The sequence below is a fragment of the Anguilla anguilla genome, chromosome 10, assembly GCF_013347855.1.
Source record: "Anguilla anguilla isolate fAngAng1 chromosome 10, fAngAng1.pri, whole genome shotgun sequence".
In the NCBI taxonomy this organism is placed as follows: Eukaryota; Metazoa; Chordata; class Actinopteri; order Anguilliformes; family Anguillidae; genus Anguilla; species Anguilla anguilla.
In genome coordinates, this window is record NC_049210.1 from 8,302,815 (window position 1) to 8,322,122 (window position 19,308).

The following is a 19,308-nucleotide window of genomic DNA, read 5'->3' on the forward strand; positions in this document are numbered from 1 at the left end:
GCAACGCTCATCCCAAACTCACCCAGGCATGTGATAGCAGCCAGTGCTTCTTACCATGCCACAGTTAACTAGTCTCTTCTGGGCACTTACTTATGTGGGTTTTCTCATTTGTTTTCATTGCTTTTTTTTTGTCCACAGAAAAATTCATCAAGGGTTTCTGTCCATTGCCTTCATAAACTCATTAATCTTATTCGGAATCATTAGCCAACGGTGAAGGTTTTTTTTTTTTTTGTGAAACAGAGAAGCGTACAGGGTGGGTTCGCTCATATTCCATATTATGGGTGTATTTATAGAACAGGAAAGGTTGCCGGCACCTGGCTTATGTTGCAGGAAGCGTTTTATGGTGCCTGCGCAGATTCAGGCGCATGCGCACGCGGCGTGGTCACATCAACAGCACTGACGCATCGCAGCTATTCCCAGGTCACAAGCAGGAAGGAATGCTTTCTGGAAATCAGTACTTTAGGCCTGGAGGCTCTACCACTGTTTTCATTTTATCACATATGAACTCCATACTGCCTCTGGAGTAATTATTAATTATGTTTAATGAATTATTACCTTTTAGGGTATGACATAAGGACTAAAGGTCCTTATTACTGAAATACAACACAACTATATGTACACATTTTAGAATGAGATCATGTTTCACGGTGTGTGTATGTGTTTTGTATTGATTCAACCGAATTCAGCTTCAAACATGAGGTTTCAGAAATGAAAGCTAAGTGTTGGCAAATACGGGACTGTGTCTGTTTTGAATGACAAATAGACTGGTTGCAGTCTGCTCTGCATTGCGGCTTTGTGCAAATTATTACACGGCTCTGGTGGGTGAGTGACGTAGACGCTCTGCTAACAAATTGATAGCGAGAAATACCTGGAAAAGCGATTTGCGATCATGAAAACATTTACTTGACTGCCATTCAAAAGAGAAGGAGACAGGAACATGTCGTTGCTATTGTTGTTCTTATGTCTAGATGAAAAGACATTGAAAGCCCAAGAAGCTCCCGCAATAAAAAAGACAAATGATTAGCATCGTGGTGGAACCTTATAACAAAGGGCTCTTCCTCCAATAGTCCTGTTCTTCACCTTTGGAATAGGCAGCAATTTTTTTGCATCCTGTGGCACAAAAAGCCTCACCATTTAAAGAGGCACGCCTTTCAAAAGACCCTCTCGAGAACATGTGCACTTTGTTCTATTCAAAGTACAAGTAGAAGAGCACCTTGGCACCAGGCAATTGTCTATTATAGGAAACAGTTGAGCGTAGACCTTCATGTTCTTTCAGCCTGGTCATGTGTACCATGGGTCAGATGTAAATAGTCATGTGTACCATGGGTCAGATGTAAATGGTCATTTGTAACATAGGTCAGATATAAATGGTCATGTGTACCAGGGTCAGATGTAAATAGTCATGCTTACCATTGGTCAGATGTAAATGATTTACAATGACAAGCTGACGTACAGAAGACCAAGTAATTCATTAGCATAAACATGATTTCTTGTACAGGGAGGGACCCACAACTTTGCATGCAGAGTCTGTCTTTGAAATCTAAAGGAATGCCTCCTTTCTCCGTACTGTAATGCAAATATGAGGTAAATTTGATGCAAATTTCAGGGACACAGAAGCTGGAATTCTGACAGGAAGAGAAATAGTAACTTAGTTGTTTCTGCATTTATATAATAAAGACTCGGGTAAATTATTTTATTTTTAACCTGCTAACTTCTGGCAAGCGGAGTCAAGCAATAATCTCATCAGGTTTGACTGCTAAACTTATTTCTTAAAATAAATCAGTTTCATTGAAATATTTACTTCTTAGTGCATGGATCTTCATTTTATTGCACAGAAGCTCTTAACAAGTTATCCTGCTTTGATCTGCAGTATTGGAACCTTTATGGCAGTGCATTAAAAGCTACAGTCAGTCTGCTAGTCAAAAGACTGTGAAAGTAAATCAAAGAGAATGCATGTACATGTTTTTAGTCTTATACTGTTTTTCACGCACCTCCCAGGATGTGGTTTACCAGCCACCTTGAATGGTAGTCATAACGAGAATGACAATGACAATGACAGACAGCAAGTGAGAGAGCAAGATAGAGAGAGAGAGAGAGAGAGAGAGAGAATGAGAAAGAAAGACAAAAAATGACAACAGAGGGAAAGACATGAAGAGCAAGAGTTGTATTGTATCTGACAAGATGAATGGAAAGGTGGAGCAGTGGTGTGGGGAAAAGGCTGCTGTGTGACATGCCTGTTTGAGAACAAAGACGCAGTGCAAATGCATGTTGGGAGTTAAGGGAGACAGGGGACTCAGCCGAGATGGGCCTAGCTCCTGCTAGGATTTCTCGCTAAGACAAAGCCCCCCCAGCGTGCGTCTGTCCTCCACACATCTCTACGAACACACTTCACACACACACCTCTGACGACACGTGGAAAAGATATCATGGAACGGTGCTACAACGTTTGCATTTGTGGCGAGAATCTGCTTGCCTGTGTTAAGTTTGACTTTTTGAAAGCCCATTCTTTCTCATTAATAATATGGTTGCTTTCATGAGATTCTGCAGTTAAAACATAATCTGAACAAGTTTTTTTTTTTGGGGGGGGGGGGAAACTGTTCTATTGAAGATCTATATGTCACAACATGGCCTTTGTTGACAGAGGGTGTGTTAACTGGTGGGACAGATGCAGCTTTGATGTGATGTTATGCTATTCTTTAAGCAAATTCGTGTTGGTGTAACAACAGTGACTCATATTTATAGATTTGCAAATAAAGTTCCATGGAACATGCAAAACACTTGCAAAAATTGTTCCAACTTCCTTAGATTACAACATGTTTTTTGGACCTTTGTTCATTTCTATATTTGGTAAAGGACCTTATCAGGGGTGATACTGTATACAGTGAAAATGCAATGCCAATACAGCAAAAGGGTTTATGCAATTGCTTTTGTCAACAGTAAAAGCAAGGCCAAGATGTGAAGCCAGAGCCAGTCATGGTACATGATCTATAATGAATAAAAAAGGTAACTGCAAGCAAGCACATGTGAAAAATAGAGAGAACCAGTTATTTACAACTGGGAAAACTAACATGCTGAAAATCAACAACTACGTGAACTTGATACATTTCCTGTTTACTCTATGTGGCATGACAAATTACATGTGGTTTAAACTTCCAAGAAAAAGGAATGACACAAATCATCTATGATTTGTATGGGAATGGGCATGGTGCATTTTGTTGTGAGTTACAGTTTATGCCAAGTTTATGAAGTCACGTGGGAACAGGCTGCCATAGGTAGTTTGAGGTCTCCTTTCTGATTCCTCAAATATTGCAATGATATGGTCTACATTTGAATAAGCTTCCATTGCACAGCTCACATGATGGTGTTCCCAACATGTGCCAAGAAGTGAAAATAAAGATTTTAATTTGAAATGGGATGAAAGGCTGCATGCCTCCCTCCAACAGCGGGTTATCCCATAGTGCCAGGGGCAGATGATTGACAGACCGTAAATCACAGACAACATAAATCACTCAGACATTACCACACACACACACACACGCATGCAAACACTCATACGCATACACACACACACATGCACACACACGCACATGCGCTCTCTGTCTCTTTCACACACACACACACACACACACATACACTCTCTCACACATACACACATACACACACAGTCCCGTATTGCTATCCTTGTGGGGACTTCCCATTGACTACATTCATTCCGTAACCTCTAACCCTAACCCTAACCCCAACCACAACATGCCTAACCTTAACCCTAACCTTAACCTAATTGTAATCCTAACCATAATCCTAAATCCTAACCCTAAAACAGCCTCTTGACCTTGTGGGGACCAGCAAAATGTCCCCACAACGCATAATGTTCTCTTCTTTCTATCCGTGTGGGGACATTTGTTCCCCACAAAGGTAGTATTACAAGTTCAGGCACTCTCTCACACATACACACATATACACACGCACTCTCTCACACACACACACTCGCACATACTCTCACACAAACGCACAGACACACGCACACACACACACACACACACACACACACAGCCGAGGATGTGCAGCCTGCCCGTAGCCTTACTTGTGCATCGTCATTCTGAGAAAGCGAAACAAGGTCATGGTCAGATGGTCAGGTTTCCACACGATCTGGTCTCTTTCACAGCTGTCTCTCACTGCCGAAGCCCAGTCATCACTGATTGGGTTTGCTGGATATTCAAGAAGGACACTGCAGTGTCAAACTCGAGCACCAGCACTTAGCCGCATTGCCTTTTCCGGTTTTCGGACGTGTGGCAAAACAATCGCTGTGACTCGCTAGACAACGGTTTGAGCAGAAGCATTACACGTACGGCTACATTATGTTACATTTAGAAGATACTCTAGAACCATAAAACAAGCGTGAACCTGGGGGGGTTTGGATGCGTGGCTGGGCCCCATGCAGCCAGCGCGCAGAAGACGTTATAAGTGCAGCTGGAGTGCTTCTGTAGACCCAGGGCGCGCACCATATATAATTCAAGCAGGCCTTAATCCCAGTGCATTACCACAGCGCGTCAAGGCGCATGGCAGCAGCAGCAGCCCGCTGTGCCCACCCGGCCGGATACCAGCCTCTCTAACGTCATTTATATGGCTGATGTCAGAGAGCAATAAACGGGAAACATGAAACGTAGGGAGCGGTCTGCATGACCCTGGTGGAACAAGTTATGCTGACTAGTTCCTGTGCGCACGTGTGTGTGCGTGTGTGTGTTTGTGTGTCTGTGTGTGTGTGCCTATGTGTGTGTGTGCACATGTGTGTGTGTGTGTGTTTGTGTGTATGTGTGTGTCTGTGTTTGTGTGTATGCTTGTGTGTGTGTGTGTTTGTGTTTAAATGTGTTTGGGCCACGGTTTTATGACATTATTCACACATTTGTAGTTTTGGCACATCTAGCTGCAAACCAAAAATGGCATCCCGAGAACGTGTGGCAGTCAGACAGAGACTGTGTGAAAACTCACTCTCCCAGGATTCTGTGGGTATTTTCATGACTTGTTAGTTCATGCACATGTTGTTTCTGTAGAACGGGGGTAAGGCCTGTCTCATCTTCACACAGATCTACTGAGACAGATCTACAGATCTAAGTAATGAATATCCCACCCTGGGGTGCATGCCAGTTATGAATTTAAATTGAATTTCAAGCTTCACTTTTGATTTCAATGAGATTTAGCGTTTCAGACTGGTTGACAAGTAAAATTTCTCATTTTAAAGATAGAGACCTAGTATCTGATGGGATCTGCTGTATAATCCTTTGTGTAATATTAGTTTGCGTAACAAACTCATCCCAAAAGGGGGTTTTTCATTTAAAAAAAAAAAATTTTTGGCCCAGTGACAACATATTGGTGTAATGGAAATCATACCATGAAGTATGGCGTCATCGCGTGGAAAAAATATTCCACCCCCCCCCTTCCCCGCTTTACTTCCAGACAGACTTTGACGCATAGACGAGCATTACACACACACTCGCACACAGCTAGCTACGCACACGACAGTCACCCGCACCCCCACACGCACACACATTCACGGTGCACAGACGGGGCACTGTCCCCCAGGGCGGGAGCGGGGGTCCCGTCGTCCCCCAGCCCTTCGGCCCGGGTCTCCAGGCTTTGTTGACCTTAGCCCGGGAAAAGCTGGTATTCTTGGACCGGGTCCTGCGGCAGTTTGTTACCACCAACAATTAAATGTGCTGACATGCCAAGGGGTTTGCCAAGCGGTTACGAATGCTGCCCCCTGTACTAAGTGGACAAGCTTTTTATTACCCCCCCCGCCCCTGCAGACTTTGTCCCCTTATTCTGTGATGCTGCTTTGACTGCTGAAGTAAAGTTCACTGGCGCAGTTTTTCTTTCGATTGTGTGTGTGTGTGTGTGTGGGGGGGGATATTAGCTGGCGACAGCTCAGAAAATGTATGGGACGCTGACTTTTAAGGGGAAGCGCGGGGGAAACTCTGGGGTTCTTTGTTTATGCCTATCCGTTATGGCATTTCTGAGAATTATAGCGTTTAATTTGCAAGCCTCCTGTAGGCCTCGAGGGTCTCCTGAGGGGGACTCTCCCAGGTTCCCACCGTCGAGAAGTGAGGTCTGTTGTGAAGTGAAGGTTGCCGCTCATACACGTCTATGAAATGGGTTTTTTAAATGTTACAAACCGGCATTTAAGCACTGGAGGAGACGTTGTTGTTAACAAGTAGTGTGTGCTTAGATTTCTTTTGGTTAAGGCTCACACTTTTAAAAGCCTGGAATGTGCCCCCTGTGGGTGACGGGATCAGTGTTAGAAAATAACTTAAGGTCTTTTGTTCATGTCCCAAATTCCACCTGTGTTACAACAACCAGGTAGGGCAATGGACACTAAGCCGCAACAACAGTAACTACAACGAAGAGACCTTAAGAAAGCCCAGCCGAACACATGGCGATATAAAAAAGACAAATGGGCTTTTATTATGAAGGAGACAACAGGGGGTTACTTATCCCAGCAATGTAAATCACTCTATAATTATATATACAGTGCAGGTCTCTTCTGCCCATTTTCTCAAATATGTGCTGTACTTTCAAAGGTTTTAATTACAGTTGAATATAAGAGAAAGCGGAAAATAGAAAAAAGTTTGGAACCAAATTTGTATGTCTCTACTGAACACACGTATTCCTGTGCCCCCACTATAAATGCCACTGGATAAAAAATAACCACACAATCTTATCTTTTGTTGTCAATGGTTTTGTGGGGTTGATCTTTTTTCTCCTCTTACTCTTCAAGTTTTGAGCAAACGTGTAGTCACCAAACCGTCAGAGCAAGTGCGTTTACAGCTACTGTATCTTTCAGTTTCACTTTAACATAGTGGATCCTTTCTTTTTGCCCACAGTGTGCATCCATTCAGCAGGAGAGCATTCTGGGGTGTATTCTCCTGGCTGTCCTTCAAGGTTTAGACCACCTCTGGTGAGGCATGAAGCAGACCTGGGTCAAATACGTATTTGTTTTGGATTCAAATACTTTTCTGTGCTCTATTGATCTTGCCTGGTCTAATTGAGCCTGCCAATATGACCAGAAGGCAGGGTTTGCACTTGTTTGAGAGTATTTAATTGGTTCCAATACACCAGACAAGATCAGTAAAGTGTAGAAAAGTATTTGAATCCGAAACAAATACGTATTTGACCCAGGTCTGGCATGAAGATCACGGGTGCATCAAATGGTGTGAAATGGACTGAGGCGTAGATGATACACGTCACTGCTGCTGAAATCTTGTCTAGCCCTACAGGTTTGAAGTTAATGTTAGTTTGATGGAGCGCAAAATTTACCCAGGATTTAAATTTGAGAGAAAAGGGAGGAGTACCGCTCACTTTTTAGCGTGCTAGCACGGAGAGGAAAAGCCTTACGCCGAAGCCTTGAGAGAACTTGAGAGAATGCCATTGGCCGGCAGAAGGGTTCTGTGGTGATGATTCAGGCGTTTATAAATCCTGAAGAGTATTTTCCATATGAATTGGCCTTATTCTCTGCGCTTTTTTATCGCCCTTTGGCTCTTTCACCGTAAGTCTGTCACATTAAATTTACTGAGCAGTCACATACAAAGACAAGACAAAGCAGACTAAAGCATTAAACAATTATCAAAGGATTTCCCGTGGTATTAATGTGGCAAATCTAATAGTTTTAATTCTTTATGGGGGGAGGATAGGGGGAGGGCTTGTGGTACTCGTGCGTTCACGCATATTTTTCTTCCTGCCAGTTCTGCAAATTCACTTCCATTTATTTCATCCTGTTGAGCACTGCTGAGGAACGCTTTGCTGGGACGCTAGTGTTTGTTTGGAGATCGGTCGTTTCCTGGTTTCCCGGTGGTCCGGTCCCGCTGATGCTCAGCAGCGTGAAGAGCCGGTCCATCCAGGGGTTCCAATTAGCCTAAGCGTGATCTCAGCCTGATCGTGTTTAAAACGCAGGTGAAGCCTCAGCTGCTTCCCGACCGCCAGGATCCTGGGTGGAGTTGAACATCTGGAATCAGTCGTCAGATCTTTGTGAGTGGGCAGCACTTATAATACGGGAGAGCGGGCTACAGGCACAGCCGTGACACCCTGGCTAATTCTCCCCATTCACAAAGAATGTAATGTGGTTTTAGCAGCAACTGATAGGCCTGTGATTCATGTGTTCTTGGGGGGGAAGGGAGGGGGGGGTCTCATATCTGACTACATAGATACTGATGCTGTAGCAGGCAGAGTGGGCATCCATCCCAAAACAACATAGCCCCCCCACCCCACCCCCCCCCCCAATCCCAAAAACCCATTGGTGCTGGAGGAGTGGTGGGGGCCAGAGTCCACAGCTGCATTTCCAATTTACCCATGAACCCCCACTGGCTGGATGTCATTTCCCAGGAAGAGTCTTGGGGCCAGCGCCTGTTCACTCTGGGAAGCCGGTCCAGTTTAAACATCGGCTATCAGATGAATAAACAGTGTGCGCAAATTGCCTCCGACCCGGGCTATTGTTTCATAACTTGGCCTAGTGACAGTACGAGGGGAACAGGGAGGCCCCCGTGCAGACGAACCGGAGAATGTCCCCTCGCAAGCGCGCACTGGAACACACATGCTTACCAAAACACTGGCGTACACGCACACGCACACACACACACACACACACTATTGAGCTAACCGCCCTTTGTAAACTCTGACTGGCCTTTCTGTAATACAAGTTAACCTGTCTACTGTGCCTGTACTCTCAGTCCTGTGCCCTTATACCTATATCCTACGTTCCCCTCAATTTAGAAAATTCAATTTTAGTTGAATTTTCATCGCTTTAAAAGTTATCTAGGGCTGCTGTCCTGAAGCTCTTAGCAGTGCACTGATATACGTAGGTATGTCTAATTGGGGCTTGAAATTAATTAGAGAAGTTCTATAAAAAGTAACTCATTCTTGAACATGAAATTGCTTTACTGGACATATGATATCACGCGCCTGCTCAGATAATTGCCCTTGTTAAGCAGATTTTTAATTGCTCGGTGTGTCCAGGCAGACATCTTCTCTGGGATTTATTTTCTCGCAGCTCTGGCTGTCTGCAGGCCATTGGCTGTGTATTTGAGCCAGCACAGGAACTCAGTGCATGGCTGTGTATTTGAGCCAGCACAGGAACTCAGTGCATGGCTGTGTATTTGAGCCAGCACAGGAACTCTGTGCATGGCTGTGTATTTGAGCCTGCACAGGAACTCAGTGCATGGCTGTGTATTTGAGCCAGCACAGGAACTCTGTGCATGGCTGTGTATTTGAGCCAGCACAGGAACTCAGTGCATGGCTGTGTATTTGAGCAAGCACAGGAACTCAGTGCATGGCTGTGTATTTCAGCCAGCACAGGAACTCTGTGCATGGCTGTGTATTTGAGCCAGCACAGGAACTCAGTGCATAGAGCACGATCGCTGTGGCTCTGGGTGACATCACAGTCACTTTGTACATGTTTTTTTTAACAGTCAATGGAATGGAACAGGTGTGTGGTGAGGTATGGCATGAGATGCGCGTCTCACATCTGGTGAGTGAGTCTGCAATGAGAACTGGACTCAGACCTGAGTCTGTGTATCTGAATTAGGGTCAGCTCGATGGCCACATGCTCGAACGTGAAAGTGAAGCAATTTGCCCAGCCTCACTCTGGGAAGCATGAGAGGAGGGAAATCGCGTCTTACAGCTCAGCTTCGCCGTCTGATTTATCCCCCCGTACGGAGCCATGCAGCCAAGAGGCCGTCCAATGGGAGGGCCTCTCACTGGACTCGTTAATTCCACCTGCTCCCCCTTCTCCCCACTCACTCACAAGCCCTGCCCAATCCCACCTGTGGAGCCCTGTTCCCTGTCCAAACCGGCCCCCCGGGAGGATGGGGCCGGGGCCGGGGCCTGTTAAAAAGAGGTCCGGTATGACCTCACCGTGCGGGAGGGACCGTGACGCACGGCCTCGCACACCGGCTCCCAAACGCGGCTCTGCTGCAGCGGGGCTGATTTATATCCTGCCGGCCTGAACAAGACGCGGATTTATCAGACCATCCGTCTTGCGAATGTGAAGGTCACGCTCAACATCTGTGCCGGGCCGGAGAAGGCCGGTTATGTAACATCCTCGTAATCTGTCGCTCCGCTTCCCCTGTCAATCACGCCGCTCCTCGACGCGGCTTACGACGCGCACGCTCTGAATACGGCAGCCAACTGAGGGACGTCTGCTCAAACGATCGCTGCGGTTTTAATGGAGTCGGGCCGTGATACCGGAATAACAAAAAGACTGTGGATCTGATGGCAGCAAAGACATACAAATAATCTAGCTGTGGAAGCGCTTCCCCCGTATGCTGTGTTCAGAAGGGCCCTAGCACCTGCTTTTTGTTTCAGCAGTGACACCCAGACTTACTCAAGCGATGTTTTCATTTGCAGGCTTTACTTCTAACGACATTAATCCTATCGGGCTGGGCGGAGACCGGTTTCAAATGCAAATGAGTTCGGTTTGTCTTTGATGTTTTAATCCTGGAAAGGTCAACAGCAAGGTTGCCCAGGGCAAGCAGCGCTACATTTTGTCGGAGTCGTCGGTCTGATGCAGTAGACTTCCTCCTTGTTCGTAATGTGTAGCTGACTCTCTCCCCCTTCACTTTAGTTTTTCTGCGCTCTTTATAGTTTGTCATGGAAAGAATAATAAATGTTTGTGAAGGGGGCGGGAACAGACGGAGGGCAGTGGTGTGAGCCGAGCAGCGGTGTGTGAGTGGCGATGTGTGTGTGTGTGTGTGTGTGTGTGTGTGTGAGCGGCGGCGTGCGTGTGCGTGAATTGGCAGTGTGTGAGTGGCGGTGTGTGTGTGTTTGCGGACCGGCAGTGTGTGTGTGCGCGGTGGTGTGTGTGTGTGTGCGCAGAGCAGCAGTGTGTGAGCGGTGTATGTGAGCTGCGGTGTGTGTGTGTGCGCAGAGTGGCGGTGTGTGTGCGCGCGGTGGTGTGTGTGTGTGCACGCAGAGCAGCAGTGTGTGAGCGGTGTGTGTGTGAGCTGCGGTGTGTGTGTGTGCGCAGAGTGGCGGTGTGTGAGTGCGCAGAGTGGCGGTGTGTGTGAGCTGCGGTGTGTGTGTGTGTGTGCGCAGAGTGGCGGTGTGTGTGAGCTGCGGTGTGTGTGTGTGTGTGCGCAGAGTGGCGGTGTGTGTGAGCTGCGGTGTGTGTGTGTGTGTGCGCAGAGTGGCGGTGTGTGTGAGCTGCGGTGTGTGTGTATATGCGCAGTCGCAGTCGGAGGCCGGCGGGAGACCCGCTCCGCAGTGCAGGTGCGCAGTAACCCGAGCAGGACGGCCGCCCTGCCTGCACAGCGAGGACGCGACCCGCCATTCCTCCGCGGACACTCGCGGCACGGCAACCCTCAGCGGCCCGAGCGCTCCGCTCGACAACGCGCCGCTCCGTTTTCTTCCTCGGACGTTTGTTTGAGGAGGAGGAGGAGGAGGGAGAGGCAGAGGCAGAGAGGGGTGGGGGGGAAGATGGTGGCCCGCAGATTAAATCCAACCGTGGTGGCCAAAAGAGATCAGATAGTCCTATATAAAAAAATCCCTGACGTGACTTTTTCCCAATCTCTGCTTGTCTGGAGCGAAACGGCGAACGCGCTGTGGTTGCTGCTCGAGGATGCCCCCGTTCCTGCCCGCTTGCCCCCGTTTGTGCCCGCTTGCCCCCGTTTCTGCCCGCTTGCCCCCGTTCCTGCCCGCTTGCCCCATCGGACGTGCCTTGTGACGTAAACGCTGAAGACCGCTGCTCTTCGACAAATGTGATTATTTTTGCACATTGTGAGTACAAAAGCATTGGCATTCGGGGCTGGCGCACGAACAGGACTTTTTGGTCAGCGTCTGCCCCCAGAGTAAAATCTGCGGCAGCAGTTCCTTGTAAAAGGCTGTGAAACCTGCTAAAGTTGAGTCAGGGCCGAATGACATGACGTACTTCGGAATTCTTGGGTTATTACTTTAAGATGTTCGTATCCTCCCTCACGCAAATGAAGGGGAAAAAAAAGCAAACCCTCAATTTGAAATTCACCCCTTTGAGAAACCGGGGCGGAAACAGTTTTTTTTTAAATGCCGGTCTCCGATCTTGACCGCCTTTAATCAGGTGTCGCCAGGGACCGTGGAACTGGCTGGATCTCTAATGTTAAAAAAAAAAAAAAAAAGAGGGTCTCTGATTTTTAGCCAAAAGGAAACGAACGGCGAGCAGAGTTCGTCTCGCTCCAGCTCCGGTGGTTTTAATCTTGTGCGAGCTTCGCTGGAAACATATGCGGCATTATTCACAGCGATGGAATCCAAGCTGGCGCGGTCCCGCGTTCTATGGGAAATCTCGGAATATGTCACAAATTCCCATTCCTAGCGGTGTCGACCCAAGTCCCACGAGCTTTACTTAGAAGGGGGGGGGGGGTTGGGGAGGGGGGGGGGGGGGGGTGTGGGGGGGGGGATTCAAAGAGGAAGTCAAATGTGATGAATTATGCATACGCACCGGGACCATGATTTCATGTTTTAGCCGCGAAGCTGCGAGCCCACACACCGCACGCACTTCGCAACAAACGGATGTTCGTTGCTGAGAGCGCACGCAACGAGGCTGCCATTGAAACCAGTTCCTCCCAGTAGTACAATAACAGCTGAACAGGCCTCCTCTGACACGAGGAAAGACCTTGCTCCCAGGGCCAGGTCAGGCAAGGAGAACAGCCACTGCTTTCTTAGGCAGTGCGTCTGATCATGGGTTTCCTCGAGGTGATCATCTCATAATTCTGAGGCTATTCTTTTTATATCATTTTTAAAAAATATATGTTTTGTTTTGCAGCCTGCTCGTAAAGCCGACTGTTGTTGGGGATGATGATCGAATGCTTTCTGTGCACTCTGGGATACCTACTGCCCACCTTGTAAGGAAAAGCAGTTTTAGTTGTACTTAGTTATCAAACATTAAATGGCACCATAACCAGGTGATGTAGAGCGCCCAGACGTCAGATTGCCGGGGGGGGGGGGGGGGGGGGGGAGTTTGCAGCTCAGTAACAGAGGCTGGCCTGGGGCCAGAGTGTGGATGGATGGGGCATTTCCACAGGGGAGAGGGGACACGCGAGGGGGAGACCCTGAAACATGCACCGTCAGCATCAGGCACTTTCATGGCTATGTCATTTCACCCTGACTTACAGTCATTGAGGCCAGACAGGTAAAATTCATTTTCTAGACATAACACCGTGTCCCGTATGAAGTCCGCAGCCATTTCTGTTTGAAGCATTGGGCTTTGGGCCTTGGCATATGGACTCAAGTGTTAATATGAAGTCTGCACTGCCTGTGCTGTGTGAGAGACCTTGCACTGTACAGCATTAACACTTCCTGGAGTCCTCTAGTGGTATTGTGGCTAAATGCACTGTAAGGAACCCATGAATCAATGAGATGTCTCCATTGTTAATTATAGACCGTGGACATTAGACAGCTCTAACTGTACTGTTGCTAACTGTTGAATAATTCATCTCGAAAGTCATCCATGTAAGTTGGCTTGGAGATGGAACTATGCAAATGGGCGGACTTATCTTTGGCCAAATATGTTTTGTGTTTTTTTTTTTTTTCAAACTAAAAATAAACGTCTGGTTTGTTGGCAGTTGAACAGCATTGTATGAAAGGGGGGAAGAGCAGTTATGAAACGTTTCATTCGCTAACGTTCCCAGCCGAGCTTTCTGAGCTTTTTCTCTCACAGTGTGAGGCTCATTCATCTCCCTGCTCAGTCCAGGACTCGGCTTAGGTCACCATTTAATGGATTTTTTTTTTTTTCAGCGACGGGAGTGAGTCAGAGCCGAAATGTCGGCCGCGGGACTGTGAGAAACAGACGGGGGGGGTGGGGGAAGGGGTGGACGCGGTGGTGTTTACTGTATGACGCGCCTGGAGGGACTGGCTTCACTGACATGTCTTTTAATTTTTTTTTTTCTTCTCCCCCCACCCCCCTGCCCCCCCCCCCCAAAGGTGGAGGAGGGAAGCGGAAAGGAAGGAGCAAGAAATGGAAAGACATCCTCCGGTTTCCCCACATCAGCCAGTGCGCGGAGCAGGGGAACAGCATCGGTGAGCCCTCCTCCTCCTCCTCCCCACGTCTCGCAGCACGCAACACGCGCCGCGCCGCTCGCTAGCCTTCCGTGGGAGCAGCCGCCCCTCTGCTCCTTTTCGCCGAGCGGTTCATCACTTATTCATCGCTCGTCATTTTCTATTCATGAACCCAAAGTGCAAACTTTATTAAAAAGGTATTATAATATTGATGTGTTTTAAAGAAGAAAAAAAAAGAAGAAAAAAAAGGTCAAACGCCACCTTGAGCTTGTGCGGTTTTCTCCTGCGGTCAATCTGTTTATTGTACTACTTCCAGAGAAGGCCAGGACCTGGTGTGTGTGTGTGTGTGTGTGTGTGTGTGTCTGCATGTGTGTGTGTGCGGGTGTACATGCCTGTTCATGGGGCTCATATCCTCCTGAAAAAAGTATTTAAATTCTTTTGACATAATACAAGTGTCTTGGATGTCAAAAATGAAATTAAAAGGTGAGAAATTAAATAAAATAAAAAATTCGCCATATAAATATCTTAAAACATAGAACTCATTTTATTTTCATTGAATGTCCCTTGTAGTGTAGGTTTCAGCCTAGCAGAATACATGGTTCTTGAGAGTAAGACCAGTGACTCATTCCCTACAGGGGATAAAAAATGAATTGGCAGGTCTTAGGAGGATATGTGTTCCCTGACGGTATGGTGAGTGTTTGCATTATTCCCTGCCAGCCTGCCTCTTGTGCTGTTTATTTTACAATCCCCCGTGACTTCAAGTGGCCAAGTGAGCGGGCGTATAAATGTCAGCGCAAAAAATGACGACATCCATGACAAGCTTGTTTTCAGGGCTAAGTGAAGGGGGCGGGGGCTGGGGCAGGGGCGGGGGCGGGGGGGAGGGTCGTCTAACGACACTTAGCGACGGCACTAATCAGATGCGAACGATGTGCGGACAGCTTGTGCTGAGTGAGCGGCGGGGCGTGTGGTGAGAGGTGCCGGTGCTGACGTGCGCGCGCGTGTGTGTGTGTGTGTGTGTGTGTGTGTGTCGGACTGTGTTACAGAGAGGGACTACACCAGCCTGTGCGAGCGCCAGCCAATCGGGAGGCAGCTGTTCCGCCTCTTCTGCGAGACCAGGCCGCAGTTCCTGCGATGCATACAGCTGCTGGATGCCATGGTACCGTCAGAGCAGGGGAAACCCCTCAGCATGCTAATTACACACACACACGCTCACACGCGTGCAAGAACACACACACACAAACACACACACGCACACACACACACACATGCACACACACACACACACAAACACACACACACACACACAAACACACACACACGCACGCACACGCACGCGCACGCACGCACGCACGCACACACACACAAACACACACACGCACACACACACACACACGCACGCACGCACGCACGCACACACATGCACGCATGCACACACACACAAACACACACACACACACATGTACGCACACACACGCACGCACACACACACACACGCACACACACACGTACGCACGCACACACACACACGTGCACACACATGCATGTGTGCAAGCACACTCACACAAAGATTGCGCAAACACAGAGACACACACAGACCACACTTCCTCAAAATGACCTTTGCCCCTTAACTGTGAGAGCATGTCATTCCGCATGTATTTGCCAACAGCAAGCAGTAGCCCACACCAGCTCGCAAAAACCCTGAGCAAACTGTCAGGTATAAATTACAACCTGATTCTCAACCGCGCCTTTTCCTCTGAAAACAATGCCGACTGCGGCACTGCGTCCTTATGGTAGAGCGATCTTCGTTCCTGGTTCAGCGAGGCCACAGGGTCTGCTGCTTTTAGCTGTTACTCGGCACTTAGTCGATCAGTTAAAGCAGTGGATTACGGTTAACCCAACTGACCTGGGTTCTTGGGTCTGAAGTGGTTGCTGATGTTAAGGTGTAAACAAAAACCAGCAGACCCTGCAGCCTGTCAGGCCCAGGACTGAAGATCACTGTGCCATAAGGACACACAAGTGATCAGCTTCCACACCTGGAAGTCGCCTAAACATCGGTGTAGAAACGGGTGTTGTAGTTCAAAGTTAAATGACATTACAGTGACTGGCCTCGGGGGCCAAATTTGAGTAGCCTCGTCCAAGGCTTTATACTGGATTTTTTCTCATTACCTAACTTTCAATTGTTGTTCAATATCCCACAGAAGACACAAATGTCTATTTTCTATCATTTTAAAAAGGCAAAAGTGCCGAGGAGCTGCCATCGCCACAAAACCACAGCCGATATTGGAGCGCGCGTTCAAACAGATCGTTGACTCTCCTCCGAATCGCCCCTTCATCTGACCCACGTCTAGACAGAATGCCTCCCCCATGACACATATTAATCTTTAAAGTAAATCCGAAAATATCTGAGGAGGCGTGCGGGCCGGAGTGAAAGAAGCTATTGTCTCCCCGCCGCCCGCCTTTCAGAGCGCGCGACCACCGGATCTAAAAACGTACGAGGCCGCCGACGCAAAGTTATAAAAGCCGGCGCTCGGACCAACGTCATCCCGAAAGAGAAAGGGAACCAGTCTTACCATTACTTTCTAATACGAATACGACTTACTAGCGAAAAGAAAAGGGAGGGGAAGGAGTGAAGTGATTTTTGTTTGTTTTAAAAACGCCACACTTCGTGACAGAACGCGGGGTCTGAACGCTTCGTGTAGCAGTGAGCTGCTGCTCGGCTGCGTTCGCGCACGGAGCTTCGGTGACGCTAAGCTCGCCGCGGGTCGCCTCAAACGGGCGGGGAAAGACCGCGGGAGGGAGAGAGGGAAAGAAAGACAAAAACGTGCGTGGATGAAAGGCGAAGGGAAAGGAGAGAAGGAAGAGGAGAAGCATGAGCAAGCTGAGTAAGTGAATGAGAGAGGGAGAAAAGGCTGCATGACTAAGAGGAAGAGAGAGAAGACGACGGTGTGAGAGACTGATAGTGTATGAACAAGAGTGTGTGTGAGAGAGAGGGAAAGACGAAGAGCAACAAGTTCTCTTGTCATGCAAATATGGTATATTTGAATTGGCGGTGGAGAGGTGGGGGGGGGGGTGTAGAGAGAGAGGGAAAATAAAGAGCGTAAGAGGAATGTGCCTGGGGGGGTTCCTGAGCGGTGCTCTGACGTCAGTGCGGAGCGGGACGGCGATTGTTGGAGCGCGGCGCTGGCAGCCGGCATTGTGTAACCGAGGCTTCCTGAAAGGGTGGGATAATGGCGCTGGAATGAGCCGCCCGATTGTTATCTGCCCCGCCGGGGAGGGGGGGGGGGGGGGGGCGGGGGGGTGCCCCCCCCGGAGAAGACGAAAGGGAAGAGGAAACGCCCCTCTGGCCTTTTGGCGGGCCCCCGACTGCGGGGGATCAGCCCAGATCAGCCCAGACGCCTCTCGTCTTTCGGAGAGCCAGAAGGACAGATCTAATCGCGCGCTCCCGCTCGCGCTCGGCAGCCGCCTTTCCTCCGCGCTACGCGCGCTCAGCGCTCGGCCGCCGGGGACAACGCTCGCCGGGGACAGCGCTCGGCGGCCAGAGCGGCGTGACGTCCTTTCTCTTTTTTAAAACGACTTGTTTTGATTTGATCTGAGGATAACGCAAAAAGTCACACGATGGGCGGGTGACACGAAGGGAAATTTCGTAGATTTTGTTTCCTCGGCACAAACGTCGGCGGCGTGTCCTTGACTGCCCCAAAAGGGTGAGGGTTCGAGACTGCCACAAAATCCTGGCCCTTTTCCCCCTTTATGTAAGAGTCATTCTTCTGAACAGTCACACAGCTGCAGTACCAAAGCCAAAAGTGAACGTACCTTTCAACGATTTAGATTTCTTTGCTAGTACAAAGTAAATGAAAGAGCATGATTCATTAATTAATCAATATTAACTTATTATAAAGGTAAACAGTTTACTGCACTCCAGTTTCCTTAACCTGTTAACAATTAACCCCTTAAGGAGTAAGATCACAAATAGAATGTTATTAACTGATTAGAATGTTCTTAATTGAACATTCTAATGCTGATGTAACAATCGCTACTGGTAATTGAAAGCAACGGACTGACTTAAAATTCCAAAAAACCTAATCTTCAAAGGGTTAAACATTTTTTTTCTTACAAATGGTGCTTTTATCATGGGAATAGTCTGAGCATATAGGACCATCTGTATTCCAGAGGGTTCCGGCTGACAGAATTTGAAGAACATGTGTGTGAGCGTGTGTGTGGGGGGAGGGGAGGGGGGGGGGGGCGGGGGCGAGAATGGAAACCCAGAGTGGCCCCCCCGTGACGCCGGCGGTATCCTGTGACGTGGCGGGGACAGGGATTCCGCGCGATGCAGCACTCCAGGACCTCCAGGAATCCCGCGCTGTTGACAGGGCCGTTGCCGGGCAACGCGGCGTCACGCGGCGAGGTCTTTCCAGTGCGGCCAGTGAGGTCGGGGGGGGGGGGGGGGGGGGGGGGCAGGTGGCCCGGCGGAGGAACCTGCGTAATGGCACCTCAGCGGGGGCTCATGACTCACAGGGGGCCGGGGGGGGGGGTACGGGAGGGGGGGGGCACCATGTGTAAATCACCACCACGCTACACTGATCAGCTGACACACAGGCCCTCAGGTTATCTTCAGAGCACCACTATCAGACATGTTCTCTGGTGTAATACCAACACAAGGTCCACAGAGAAGTAGTCTGCTATGACAGACCTATGTCATCTCATCATTTCAAATACTGTAACCTTTTAGACGACAGTACTCCATATAACTGACCTTCAAGAAACTCTGCATTTACACAAATCACAAAATTCTTCTCACGTGTTATTCTATGATTTGGTTACTTACACGTTTGGTATAAAATTCAGGAATTTCAGGTGCTGTTTCATTTTTTTTTTATCTTACCAGCATCAAAATATTTTTTTACAAATTTGACGCAGACCTGTGCATTCACATTGTTCCCGTGTGAACAAATCTTGATGCAGCACGATCATCACGTCATTTATCCGTTCGTTCTAAACGAAAGTTTAAAAGGGTAACTATGCAGCGAGAGCTTCCAGAAGTATAATCTCATCGCGTTCGAATTCCAAAAACCGTCTGTTTTTATCGCCTGCGTTCTGGGACTTCTCGCCCAAGACCTGCTGGAAGCCGTTATCCCGCTGTCTTCACAAACGGAGATGATGTCATGTTCCAAGCAGCAGGGCTGAGAAACAAAAAACATCTCATTCACAAATACGAGTTCCGTTACCCATCGGCCATTATCCATTCCCATGTTACGTGTTTTTTTGGCGGCTTATTTGCCTCTGTACAGAAAAGACAAGGGG

The 19,308-nt window shown here is 48.3% G+C and overlaps 1 protein-coding gene across 1 annotated transcript in view; it reads left to right on the forward strand.

Moving 5' to 3' along the window:
* Positions 1-19,308, forward strand: part of grk5l (G protein-coupled receptor kinase 5 like) — a 42,606-nt gene that overhangs the window by 12,810 nt on the left and 10,488 nt on the right. Inside the window, 2 exon segments of the mRNA XM_035379476.1 lie at positions 13,936-14,031; positions 15,054-15,166. Of these exon segments, the coding sequence (XP_035235367.1) occupies positions 13,936-14,031; positions 15,054-15,166 (209 nt within the window).